Source organism: Clytia hemisphaerica, unplaced genomic scaffold (assembly GCF_902728285.1).
Source record: "Clytia hemisphaerica strain Z4C2 unplaced genomic scaffold, Clytia hemisphaerica genome assembly, whole genome shotgun sequence".
Lineage (NCBI taxonomy): Eukaryota > Metazoa > Cnidaria > Hydrozoa > Leptothecata > Clytiidae > Clytia > Clytia hemisphaerica.
In genome coordinates, this window is record NW_027103551.1 from 1,103,118 (window position 1) to 1,117,064 (window position 13,947).

The window sequence follows — 13,947 nt, forward strand, 5'->3', positions numbered from 1 at the left end:
CATAGCACTGAAAACAAACAAAAATTTTCTTTCAAAGAATAATCATTGATTAAATGGAACTAGACGTGCTACTTCTACGAACTTTCTAAGCAAATTCTGTATTTGTTTTGAACTCATAAAACTTTATTCTAAGACTTTGATTTCGGTTTCCGTAGGTTTCCGTTCTGTTTAAAGACAACTGAAACCTTCTTTCTTCCTTAACTGAAAAGCAGCTTAAATAATAATGATGATGGTTATATCATCAACATGGAAATAGCGGGTAATTTTTTTACGAAGTTGTTAAACTTTTGTGCACGCTGTTTCTTTGAAATAGTTGAAATTTTCCTAAACTTTTTTTTTAAACTCAAAACTTTAAAGTGCCATAAAAGCATGTAGCTTTTGATTTAGAAGCTGGTTTTGGTACCATTGGAAAGCTATTTTTATACTATTTCTAAAAGTATTGAGTTTATTCCCCTCAACCTTAAATCAAGTTGTCAAGAGCTTTGGTCTCAGGTCTGAGACTCAGTATTTTGGCTTGTTTTGGACGCATATACGCGTCCCTCATGGACTAAGGGTTGAGGGAATCATGAAACTAATTCGGTGCCATTCTTAGCATTCTAGCGCAAAAGCTAGCAGTTCAACGATCGTAAAACTTGCTCATATTTTTACCAAATAAATCTTGCTTGTTAATCAGTGATCAAGAGAGTAGTAAACGACAAATACAGACTAACATATCCCCCATCATCTAAAGACGACAAAAACTACAAAATGTCATTAAAATCTACACGTTTTTTTATACAAGGAACCTTAACTTGGCTCCGAGTCTGGAGTTACTTATTTTTCGGACCATTTTCAGTCTCAAGTTCCTTATAAACGTGTTCCTTATATAAAAAACATGTACAGTAAGTACTATACTGTTCATCAAGCACACATTACACAAATCTTGTAACAATTTAAACAAAATCTTTGCATTAATAAATCCTCAACATTCTCTGCTTCTTAAGATTTGATTCGCTCAGTCTCTCCGATCGTCAATAACCCCATTTAAGGAGGACTAAAATAAAGCAATAAATTCGAAAAATGACGGAAATACGCACACAGCACATCTATTTAGATAATTCAGTTCCTGATCGGAAACAGACAGCAGTCATTATCAGAAAAAGAAATAATCGAAATTATTTGTCCAGGATGGTATTATCTGTTTGAAAGAAATTGTACATACCTTTAATCAAAATCACGCCACGGGACAACCAATCCAGGGTAGTTACTATTTTGCAGATACCACCGAACAGAAATGGCCAGGATTTCCACTTTATTTTCCAAGAGCAATCAATTGCATCACTGAAATACAAAAGAGATTTCAAGAAATTAATCACACTAATACTGCCTTTGCACATCCATCCTTATCATTTAAGTAATTGTTAAAAGGAGAGCTATAATTAATAGATCGTCTCGTAAAATTATTGGCAATAATGTAAGACTTCAATGGTAAACCACAAAAATCATCATTGACGTCGTTAATGCTGGCCTCAATAATTAAATATAAATTCGATGAAAGATAACAGACTAGAGGTCAACTACGATTCTGTTACGTCACAAAACGAACGTTTCAGGAAAAAGAAGTGAAGTATAAACCCACTGTAATATATCTTCTTTGCTCTTGAATTCCTTGGATGCAATCATTCTGCAATGAATTCTTTATTCGCAAGTACTCTCAGATGATTCAATCATAGTTTGTTATCAGGTGTAAATGTTTTTTAGTCACTCTAAAATAAATAAAAAGTATACGCAGCAATCGTGAATCAACAAAACAGGCAAAAACGACAATTTCCATCAAATGCGAATACTCAGCTACTCACATAAAGGTAAAAAGTCAAGGACAGTAACACCTCTAAAGTAAGGAAAAGAATATGCAGACCCTACTTATATAATCAAACAAAATAGAGAAAGTTCAAAGACTTCTTGCAACTTCAAATGTAAAGATGGAAAAGCTTAACAATGTAAGTAGCTTTAATTTAGAGTCACCAGACTAATTTTTAAAATGGCAATATTAAATCTATTCTTCATGTCAAAAAAATCATAAATATTTCATATTTGACGACAATACATTAATTTTTATCATAATATAATATATAAATTACTAAAAGAGCTCTGTTGTCTTGTTCATCCTTCTAAACAATTCGAAGCATGGTAATAAAGGCGTTAAAAGTATCGAAGTGTTGATCAAATTGCTCTACTGTACTGATTCAATTCGTCCCTAATTATAAAAGCAATTTTGCTGGGAAAGTGTTCAGAAAAAATACCAATTCAAACATGCAATTCCTAACATCAATTTTGCAGTCCGTCTGAATTCAAAATATTCATTCTTTAGACGTCCTGCATTTCTAAAAATTGACCCATCTTTTAATAAAAAATGGGACCTAATGGATATAATATCTAAAACACAACAAAAGATATAAGAAAATAGCATAATTTCATCATCTTATTTTAAATACTATGTATAATTTAGGACGTCAAATGAGACGGTATGGTATCTTCAGAAGCAAGTTTCTCAATAACATGCAAAATCTTTATGAAATTGGTGAACAAAAAATCGCAATTGATAGATCGACTATCAATTACGAATCAAAAAAGACAAAGAAAATAGTCAAAAGACCAAAAGACACCAGATTTCATGTACTTTATTTGAAAATTAAATACCCGTCTTTTATAAGAACAAACTATATAAGAACATAAGGCTTCGATGGCTAAAATATTAAGAACAAGTTAAGAACATTTTAAAGATTTGCATCGCCGACTTGAAAACAACATTCCCTGAAACCATAAAAGAAATTTAAAGAAAAATGCAAAGATAAGAAAGAAGAGAAAGAAAACACGTGGTCCATAATCTTACGTTTTGCATTCATTTTATTAAAAATGCAAAATGAACAAAAAGACTTTAAAAAATTGTTTAAAAAATGCTTTGGGCTATTTCAAGATCCATCATCATTTCACAGATGGAGTGTGCGAACAGGGATCACGGAATCCAGCCTGTATGTCTTTCCATTCAAACATGTTGTTGGACAGGAAATCAAAGAGATGTCATATAAGACACACACACATATGTATGGTATTCTCCAGTTTTCATCGATTGTAAAGTCTGTAAGCACCATATCCAGCTAACAGAGAGGCAAGTATCATAAGTGCATAGTTTACCGACTCTCGATTTTCTTGCAACTTGAATTTTATCTAAATAATAAAGGAAAAAACTTCAGTAAAAACTAATTGTGCAATGTCAAGCAAGACATAAACATTTCAAAATACTTGAAACTAAAATTATATGCTTGTGTAAAGAATGCTGGACTTGCAAATATTGCAGTTGTCAAAACAAATCGTTTGCTCGATATGACAATAAAATGTCTTATTCACAATATGCACCATTGCAATGTCTTCCAAGGACCCAACAGCTGATTGGTTGAAAGTGACGTATTGACTGGTTTTACGTCACTTGCAACCAATCAGCTGTTGGTTCCGTGATGTAATGTCAGAAGACATTGCAATGACGTGCATATCATGAATAGTACAAACCACTAGATAAGTAAACATCCTCATGAATGTAAACGCTAGCTTCAAAGAAGATTCCAGGCGAAAAAATTCTCATCATACCTGAAGACAGTTTGAACATTTTGAAAGAGCTCGGAGGCGACTTTAGATTCAAAGTCTTTGACCTTTTCGAGGTATCTCCAATACTTATAAAAGAATGCTCACAAAGGTCTTTTAAAACAAAATAAATATACAATTGCTAAACTAAGTTTAGTTTTTTGTTTGATTAGATTGATTAAAAAAACATACCCATCCTCCCTGTTCAATGATCCAATTCACAATTCCTTCTTTGAACAAGAATTTAACCATGTATTTCAAAATTCTCTTTAACAAACCATAAACACCTGAGTGACCTTTTCGAAGAAAACTAAGGGCGATTTCATAACCAAATAAAAACAAAGCCAGAATACGGCCCCAGTTGAGGCCACCTACAACCAATTTTCGAGCAACGTTTGTAAAACTAGTATAAGCAAATTCTTCATGTTCTATATTCAAGTTACCAACTATGGATTGAAAATCGTATTTTTTATTATAGTTATCACCAACGGCAGCCAACATTTGTCCCAGTTCAAGAATTTTTTTATCTTGTTCATCTTGATTAAATTTCTCCTCCATATTAGTTTTCTCATCACGAATCTGATGAATGACCGGAGTGGTGATCTCCCCAACACACATTTCACCGTCCTCAGAGTCACGCTCAATATCACTTAATAATCGAGTATATAAAAATGTTTTGAAAATCTTCTCTGATTCTTCAGCGACTTGCTTTTGATCCTCTTCAAGATTGGTCTGGTCAAAAGAGACATCTTTATCGTATGGTGGACGTCTTTTGAAAAATTCGTTGGGATCATCATTGGGATCTGGTGCAGCAGCTGCCATGTTGCTTTTTTACAAGTATTTCCTTTTTTTTTTCTTTTGCTAAAATCAAAAAAGAATTATTGCTGGATGATAGTAAAATCAAAAAGTAAGCGTCCAACAGAAAATTAAAAACCGAGGTCAATCTGGTGGTAAGCTACAAGGTGAGGCAGAAAAAAGAAGACTCTGAAAGATGGTATATATTTTATAAAATACATAATAACAATATAATACAAAGACGATAAAAAAAGTTTAAGAAGCCTATTGTTACTTGAATGCTTTTATAAATAATTTGGAGCAAGATGAATATCCATGTATGGAATTTAATGATGATTATGGTAATTGTCATATCAAAACAGCCTTTTTCAGAGGTTAATAAAATGATAAAGGGCCTTAAAAAATCATTAGATCATTAATTTTGGCAACTGTTTCCTTTTTTATCAAACTAGATCCAATAGCAGTTCTTTAGTAAAAACAAGGAAAATATTCCATTCTTATGTTCATTTATTGCATGCTAACTCTTATTTTAACACTTTTCCATTTAAAGGGGTACAAGATTACTAATTTTTAAATTGCCTCCCAAGTTTTGATCAAGCCACTACACTACTGGTAAAAAAATAAAATTAAAATTACACAAAAAAGAACAAAATTAAAAAGCTAAAAGAAAAATAAGTCATCATCAGAAGATGTTTGCTTGCATTTGCGTCTACCTAAAATTGTATTATATTTTCTTGATGCAAAAAATTCATCTAATTTCTAAGTGTTCGTTTTATTTAAAAGGCTAATTCAATTATTTAAAAACAATAACAAGATGTATATGTAAAGATGCAATAAATAATATAAAAAGAGAGTGTAGGGGTAATGTAAAAAGAACTAAATGTAAAATATATAAAAATAATCTACAAAACAGAGCTCGTGCAAAATGACGTTAAGTTTCCTATTATAAGTAGAACAGGGTTTGATTTCAAGATCCTTTCCAAAATTATGATAAGTTAAATCATGACAATCTTTTACTGATGGTATATCCTATACCTAGAAGGACGGTTCCAAAAGCAATCCTCTTCACCCATTTTTCGAAAGAGGTAGTTTCAGTGATGAAAATCAAATCAAACAAATGATCGTGACGATGTGGACAGTCCACAGAATCAAAGAAATTTACCATCGTCATCTAATAAAAATGAAATTGAAATAATATGAATTTCTAAAATATAAATGAGGAGAAAAGCATTTAAAGAATCCACTTTTGATTCGTCTAATTTTTAAATTCTCATTGAAAAATCCCTAAGAAAATGAAAGAAATTTGTCCAAAAAAGGGCAAAGCCGCAAAAATTAAAACCCGCAAAAATTCCAGAATGAAAAAACCGTGAAAATTAATGCAATTTTTAGGATATTTTAAAGTTATTATTTGTCATTCACAAAAATGCTTCCTGAGATCATTATATAGTGTTTATCAAAACCTACCCATCCTCCATGAGTTGATATCCAATCGGCAACTTCTTCTTTCAATAGAAACTCTGTAACATAATGCACTATACGTTTGATGAAACCTTGAACACCAGGTCCACCTTTCTTTATAACAGCTACTGACAATTCTGCACCAAAACAAAGTAAAGAAACAACACGAAACCAAGTAATTTCACCATCAATAAATCTCTTGGCAATTCTGACAAAAGATTCATATGCAAAATTAAACTCACTTGATAGGTCCAAGGAAGCTGTTAGTTTATGAAATGTCTGATGATGTCTTTTCAAAGTACAATCAAGTTGTGAGTCCATAACTGCAATGATTTGATGGTGTACATAACTACTGTCATCAGAGTTTTTACATTTAATCAAATACTCTCTGATGGCTTTAAGCTCTTTAGTGATATGTTCTGGTAACGAAGAAAAATCAAACTGTCCATTATCAACTTCTTGGTGAATTACTTTTTCTAATAGTTTAAAAATGCAACATCGAAGTATTTCTTCAGCTTCCTGGATGACTTCTTCCACATCATTTTCAGATCTATTTTCATCATTGTGTACAAGTGAAACAACTGTGTTCATCCATTCCATTTTATTCTAAAATATTTATAGCATAACTACTTTATTTACTTCATCCTAGGGTTGAGCAAACCAATTTCCTTGGGGTTACTTTACAGCATCCAAACAACAACAGTTGTTGTCCTGTCAACATTGAGTTTTGCATAAATGGGCCTTGGTACCAGCATGGAGGTAGTAAAGATAGATGGAGAGTCAATGCCTATTGTTCTATTCTGATTTATCATCGGAAGCAAACAGCTGTTTGGTTGCTTTGGGAAAAAGATGATTAATTTTGGGTATACTCGTGGGAATATTTAAGATGAATGAAAAGACATTACATTTTTAACAAGTATATTGAAATATAATAGCCTTGTCATGAAAAATTGAAAAAAACTTCACATAATAAGCACAATACTCCAAACTTCTAGGGGAAGCTGCCCATAAAGCCATCGATAGATTTAAAAAAGAATTACGTGTTACGATTAGGAACCTTGTATCGATCATTTTGTCAAAGTATGAAAACCGCTGCCCACTTAGACGTGAAGATTTTAAGATAAGAAACTCTCAATGATAATGTGATGCAACTCTCAATGTTAACAAAATGCCAGCCCAAAAATGTGTCCTTATGAAATTAATATACTCTTTTAGTCTTACATCAGTTGAAACTATTTCGAATCGCATTTTAACAAGGATTCTCGGCAAAATTAAGTTTTTCAAAATCAATCAAACAGTCTCATTCTGTTCTTATAAAGTTATAAATTGATGTTTTTTGCTTCCAATGATGGTACATCAAAGAAAAGCCGCTTTGAATAGATTTATAAAAGATTTCAACGACCATTTAGATAGTTTTCTCTCCATCTATATCTTTATTACCTTCATGGTACCAGGGTAAATAATATAAACTTAAAAATTTAAAAAATGATACTGATTCCTAGGGGACAAAATTCAGAGGGGAATTTTTCGATTCTTCATTTATCTGTCACTCAATGTAGAAATTTTCTTCTGACATAGTCTGACATGCTAAAGCTCTGAAGGTAGGGAAAGTCTTCAACATCTGGAAGGCTTAAGGAATTTTGTGAAACCGCGTCAAGTACATTGCAGTGGGAGGCCCCAAGACCTTCCACCTTGGGTTCCAGAGCTCAAGTTTTCAGAGAAATTATTGACCTCTAGTGACAAGGTGGGGTTTTCCAATCTGAAGCATTTCATTGCAAATTTTAAATCTAATTTCTAAATCAATTTCTAATATGCAGAACAGAGAAATTAAATCAAAACAAAGGCAACCATCAATAATTAGTTTTGCTTTCCTGCGAAATGGCTGATTTTGGATTTTGTCTGTTGTCTAAAGTTCAGGCTAAGCCTAAGCGCCCAACACCCGCAAAACACAATTCCACAGTCCAGTTTTAAATATTTTATGCTCTGGTTTACTGCCTAGTCTTCCTAAATCAATAGGGTAATCCTCCACTTGCTAATAAAGATGTATACATGAAAACATGACGAAGAAGAAAACATAGGAGAGTTCATTTTTCAAGAAAATGTCAGGTGATTAATATACTATATTGAACTAAATTTTTCCTTCACTTACTTTCATAAGTCTGGGGTAAGGTTTCATCACTTCCAAACAGCAGACTGTTCTTGTTTACGATTTAAATAAGTTATGTCATGACTTTTGAATTTCATAAACTGAGGACCAGAAAATGTTGTGGTTTGCAAGTGATGAAAGTTATCCCTTACTTTCGAAAGTAACCCCAATTGATGGTCACTGTATAGTAGACTACATGATGAAGGAAATAACCCTAATCCAATCGGCTTGGGAAAACTGTGTTCTTCGTTTCTGATACATATAGGCTCTCATATTCTCTCATGTTCTCTTAACACCTCCTGACAACTGACAATTAGGATAGCTTAGACTTACCTCTCTCTTTCCTATTCCAACAATACACAGTTAGGAACATTGGGTGAGTTCCTGTACCCGGCTACAATAAAAAAATCATAACCGTACTCATAAAAAAATTACTTTTGTCTTTTTTTAACTATTTTTTTGCATAGACGATAAAGCAAACAATTTTTATTATTTATTATTTATTATGAAGCTAGAGCACTTTAAATGTTTTCATTTTATTATTTATGTTACATTTGCGAGAATAACTTTATAATAAGTTTATGCTAATTACCGTCAACTTACTGCTCTAACTTGAGACTATCTGACAAAACATGGGACGGCAATTCAGCCACCATTTCACCGCACTTCCAAAGTCATTTGATTTGAGTTAATGAACGGCGTATTAAAAAATACACGATTTCTCTTTTGCACCGAGTAGTAGGCTTTTAAATCGAAATATGAAAAAAATCTGTAGTGAAGCACACAAGTGTCTGTGCAATCTAAGAGGAACGAAGAAGTATGATTGATTGATAAATTTGGAGTTATTAAAACAAATTTGTTGTCAAAGAGATTTAACAGTAAGTGAAAATACAGACCAGATATCAACCATGTTTCGACCAATGGTCCCAAGTTAGAGCAGTTGACGGTAAAGAATAGAAATAGAAATAGAAACAATGATAGAACAAACCTATTAAAACAAAATAACCAGCACATTTTGTTATCTTTCTCCTTCTTCATCTTCAATGAAACATTCAAAGTCAAATAGAATTAAGCACATAAGATATACTGTAGTCGTTAGGCGAAAATAAAAAAATGCAGTGTTTCCCGAAAAGTTTTTGAATGATAACAGCAATTTTTCTTTTACTACACAGCTATTACCTAGGTACAAGATAATTATACCATTTTACTGGCTGGAATAATTTGTAACATAATAGATCGTCGGGTTCTCCCAAACCATTATTCTTATAAACATGAAATGCCATTTGCGTTTTTGCTACAGTGGAGTGAATGAAGTTATTCCTGCAGCAACTAACTCAACTAACTCGTCTTCTGTTGACTGATCATATTGGGTGTTTTGACGCTACCACCACCGCCTTTATCTTACAATAGATCCAAAAGGGTGCCCATATCATGGAAGATAATTTGTTTTGGTCTCCGGCTTTGGGAAGTAGTGATGTTTTAGGTTGTTTTCGATGGAAAATAGTAAGAAATACAAGTTTACTGACTGATAGAATGACAGTATCAAAAATGGTTTCTCTAACTGATACAATGCTTAAAGCATACATTGTTGATACATAATACACATTGAAAGAAATATTCCGCCATGCAATGTTTATATCGAAATCTGCAATAAAGACAAAAGTGGTCTCTTCTACTCAGACGGGTCTTTCGTAAGTACAGTTTCCCCATCAGAAAATCTTTTTTGTATTTCGACCAATGATATTGCCGCGTAAGATGAATAATTAGTCTGATTTTTTTAAATTCTCATTCTTTTTTCCATTCTTTCCATTTTCTTCTTTGAGCTGTAAAATTGTGCGAGAGCCACAGGGTTGGATTGGTGATCCAATTCTAGATCCTTCCCTTCTAGTATGCTTTCTACAACATTGTGGCAGAAACGGTCAACGATGTGGCAACTTTGTCTAGTACTGTCAGTTGGTCTAATGTCAACATCGCTCTTCTAATTTCGACATCCTTCTTTAAAGATAGGAATAATAGGATAGATAGGAAGGTCAGAAACACTGATGGACTCCTCAACTAATAACTAAGCAAAGAAAGTTAGTTTCAATCAGCGATTCCAACGTTCCTATTATTACCGAGTTTACGTATCAGAAGATATCGAGGGCTACGGTAAGTGAAATGATACAAAACAAAGTCGATAGTTGATGTACGGCTCTATATCGCCTTTGCTCACCTAAACAGATGACAGTATTTTGGTGGTTTTACCGTCATCCAGCAAAGCGGACGGTGATTTTGGAGACGTATCAGCTTTATACCGTCCCGGGCGAAAGCACACAAAATTGCAGGGAAATATCTTTTTGTGCTTTGGTTTTAGCATTTAGGTCAATGTTTTTGGTTTTTCTTAATATATAGATAGTAATTGGTTATCGAAGTTATCGAAAGTAATTAATAACAAGACGACTTAAAGTCGAAAATTTCGCCTAGAATTTAAACTACATAGGAAAAACAAGAAGTAGAGATTGAAGCCAATTTGAAATCTACTTTACATCGAGCCTTGATGAAACAATTTTACAAGAACAACGAGGCTTAAAATCGCTAAAAAAGAGACCAATTTAAGAACAACTGTTGTTTAATTTTTAAGAACTAATAAACAAAGGTAATATCACCGTCTATCAAAAGTTATTTATTGGATTCTTATAAAGCAAATGCTTATATAAGAAAAATGAATATGCTCATATTGTGCGTCATCTCTTGTTTATTTTGTAAGAGCTAATTACCGAAAGGTATATTACCTTCTATCAAGAGTTATTGATTTGATTCTTATAAAGTAAATGCTTATAAGAATAATAAATATGCTCATAATGAATGTGCGCCGTCCCTCGATTACTTTGTAAAATCTAATTACCGAAAGGTATATCACCGTCTATCGAGAGTTATTGATTTGATTCTTATAAAGTAAATGCTTATAAGAAAAATAAGTAAGCTCATATTGTGCGCCATCCCTTGTTTACTTTGTAAGAACTAATTACCGAAAGGTATATTACCGTCTATCAAGAGTTATTGATTTAATTCTTATAAAGTATATGCTTATAAGAAAAATAAGTCAGCTCATATTGTGCGCCATCCCTTGTTTACTTTGTAAGAACTAATTACCGAAAGGTGTATTACCGTCTATCAAGAAATATTGATTTGATTCTTATAAAGTAAATGCTTATAAGAAAAATAAATGAGCTCATATTGTGCCTCCGTTCCTTGTTTACTTTGGAACAACTAATTACCGAAAACTATATCACCGTCTATCAAGAGTTATTGATTTGATTCTTATAAAGTAAATGCTTATAAGAAAAATAAGTAAGCTCATATTGTGCGCCATCCCTTGTTTACTTTGTAAGAACTAATTACCGAAAGGTATATTACCGTCTATAAAGAGTTATTGATTTGATTCTTATAAAGTATATGCTTATAAGAAAAATAAATATGCTCATATTGTGCGCCATCCCTTGTTTACTTTGTAAGAACTAATTACCGAAAGGTATATCACCGTCTATCAAGAGTTATTGATTTGATTCTTATAAAGTATATGCTTATAAGAAAAATAAATATGCTCATATTGTGCGCCATCCCTTGTTTACTTTGTAAGAACTAATTACCGAAAGGTATATCACCGTCTATCAAGAGTTATTGATTTGATTCTTATAAAGTATATGCTTATAAGAAAAATAAATATGCTCATATTGTGCGCCATACTTTGTTTACTTTGTAAGAACTAATTACCGAAAGGTATATCACCGTCTATCAAGAGTTATTGATTTGATTCTTATAAAGTATATGCTTGTAAGAAAAATAAATATGGTCATATTGTGCGCAATACTTTGTTTACTTTGTAAGAACTAATTACCGAAAGGTATATTACCGTCTATCAAGAGTTATTGATTTGATTCTTATAAAGTATATGCTTATAAGAGAATAAAGAAAAAATCAAAACTGTGGAGCTAAAGACAGAAAGATATATGACGTAATCCAAAGAAAACCCACGAAAATCGTCCGTGGTTATATGAGCGTGTAATTTGTAAATTAAATTTAGTGAGTTCGTCCACCGTATCAAGCACTTTCGTTTTCTAATTTTTTTTCCGATGACACCGCCGCGAAAGGCTATTGTAATACTTTCGCTAAGCGAAATTAACAATCAAAGTACTCGAACGGTTGATTAATGCATTAATATCAATGTGTCGTTTTTGTTTTTATTTCAAACGGTGTCAATCGAATAAATTGAACGCCGAATCAATTGAAGGCAATTGAACACAATCAAATAATTGCAATTCAATTAGCCGCCCACGCTTAAATGCTCTAACGGAGTGATCCAATTTTATTTAATCACATTGCAATTGAACGAAATTGAAGATCAATCGAATATAATTGACAATCAATCGAACCAATCGAACATAGACAACTATCAATTGAGCCAATCTAAAACCTTACTCAAACGCAATTGAATTTTACCCAGGAATCCAATCGGCCGTTCGATTGAGATTCGATTACGTTCAACAATCGAATCGCAATACACTTTTCCCACAATTTGCAAAACTAATGCGCGTGCACCATTTTGATACTCTCCACTGTTGTTTGGTCTCTTGAGGTAAACAAACCTGTTTTTGCCTGTGTTTCCTTGGAGAAAATTGGTTTTTTGAGCTTTTCTTAAGTTCTGTCCATCAAAAAATCCCCTCAAATTTTAGTATATTCAAACTTTTCATGATATTATACCACCCTGAAAATTTTTGGCCCAAGAAAGAAGGTCGCTATCAAAAGTTATAAGCTGAAAAACCCACTTTCTCTAACCCTTCACAGGCAGCAAAAAGGCATTTGTTTTTTACCTCCCAAACAATTTATACACAACGGTGGAGCGCACATTTTCCCGAGCCATTTCTGAGAAGTGTGAATTACGGGAAAGGTGTATTATTCAACCAAGTTTGATTGGTTCGATTGCAATTTTTATTGGAAGTTGTTTGATTGACACAAGTGTTACGCGTAAGCCAAATCGCGTATACGAACAACCTCTAAATTGCCGAGTACAGGAGAAAAAAAATTGAAATTCAAAATGGCGGCCAAGCTCACGCTGATAACTATCAAAAATCTTCGTTTTTAAATCAGCTATTGCAGCTCAATAAATCAATGAAATAATTTGAAATAAAAAGTAAACAAACCTTGAATCTTTCATGAATCCAAATAAATAAAAGTATTCATCTAAAGTGAAGATTACATTTCAAAGTAAAACGATTTCCAAACCAACCTAAAGTCAGTGTCTGCCGTCTAAAAATTTCTCTGGGAGGTCACTGGCAAGGAGTTACGACTTAAGTCTTTAGATTCCAATTCTTGTATAGGCTGCAACTACACTGCCAAATGATCTGTATTACAAATACTTCCAAATGGGTCCATACATAAGTTAAGAAAATGAAATTATCATCTAGCACGGGGGTTTTGTTTTTAAAAACAAACTTCAAAATAAAATTGTTAATGAACTTATTACTTAAAATATCACTTACTTACATAATTTATTTATGATATGACACCCCTCTTAAATAAATGGGCTCTTAAAGTAAGTCTATTATCTTTACATGCCGCAAGAAGGGAGAAAAATTTAATTTGACCCCAGTTTTTTCTCTCCTTTTCTAGCTAGTTCCCGCGTGTTAGTGTAGACACAACTTTAATCCGGGGAAATGAAGTGTTTTCATTGGTCTAAAATCACGGATGGTCACGTGACCAGAATTTTTATCCAGGGAAATGCCGTGGCGGCAATGTTTTGCTTTAGTGAGTTTGACCATTTTATTGTTTTGATTTGAGCGGGCGAAATTTCTGTACAAACCAAAATATGGCTTCGCTGGAATACCGGTTGAAACACTTGTACTTGTGTTGAGAAACTGTCTGGGTTTATACCGGGGGGGGGGGGGTACTTA

General features: G+C 32.9%; 2 protein-coding genes across 2 annotated transcripts; both read right to left on the bottom strand.

Moving 5' to 3' along the window:
- Positions 1 to 2,863: 2,863 nt before the first annotated feature.
- Positions 2,864 to 4,481, bottom strand: LOC136800176 (bcl-2 homologous antagonist/killer-like). Its single transcript, XM_067056790.1, has 2 exons — positions 3,811 to 4,481; positions 2,864 to 3,207 (listed from the first exon to the last, which is right to left on the bottom strand). Exons 1-2 carry the CDS (start codon positions 4,438 to 4,440, stop codon positions 3,103 to 3,105), a joined length of 735 nt encoding a protein of 244 aa, XP_066912891.1. The 5' UTR covers positions 4,441 to 4,481; the 3' UTR covers positions 2,864 to 3,102.
- Positions 4,482 to 5,206: 725 nt separating this feature from the next.
- Positions 5,207 to 10,297, bottom strand: LOC136800177 (bcl-2 homologous antagonist/killer-like). Its single transcript, XM_067056791.1, has 2 exons — positions 5,878 to 10,297; positions 5,207 to 5,584 (listed from the first exon to the last, which is right to left on the bottom strand). Exons 1-2 carry the CDS (start codon positions 6,469 to 6,471, stop codon positions 5,414 to 5,416), a joined length of 765 nt encoding a protein of 254 aa, XP_066912892.1. The 5' UTR covers positions 6,472 to 10,297; the 3' UTR covers positions 5,207 to 5,413.
- Positions 10,298 to 13,947: the final 3,650 nt, after the last annotated feature.

What these genes read in the sequence shown, in the direction of transcription:
- LOC136800176 (XM_067056790.1), bottom strand. Translation starts at nt 4,440, where the DNA reads ATGGCAGCTGCTGCACCAGATCCCAATGATGATCCCAACGAATTTTTC. An exon ending in TCATTGAACAGGGAGGATGG is followed by an intron (nt 3,208 to 3,810) that starts GTATGTTTTTTT and finishes TTTATTATTTAG; the next exon opens with ATAAAATTCAAGTTGCAAGA.
- LOC136800177 (XM_067056791.1), bottom strand. Translation starts at nt 6,471, where the DNA reads ATGGAATGGATGAACACAGTTGTTTCACTTGTACACAATGATGAAAAT. An exon ending in TATCAACTCATGGAGGATGG is followed by an intron (nt 5,585 to 5,877) that starts GTAGGTTTTGAT and finishes CATTTTTATTAG; the next exon opens with ATGACGATGGTAAATTTCTT.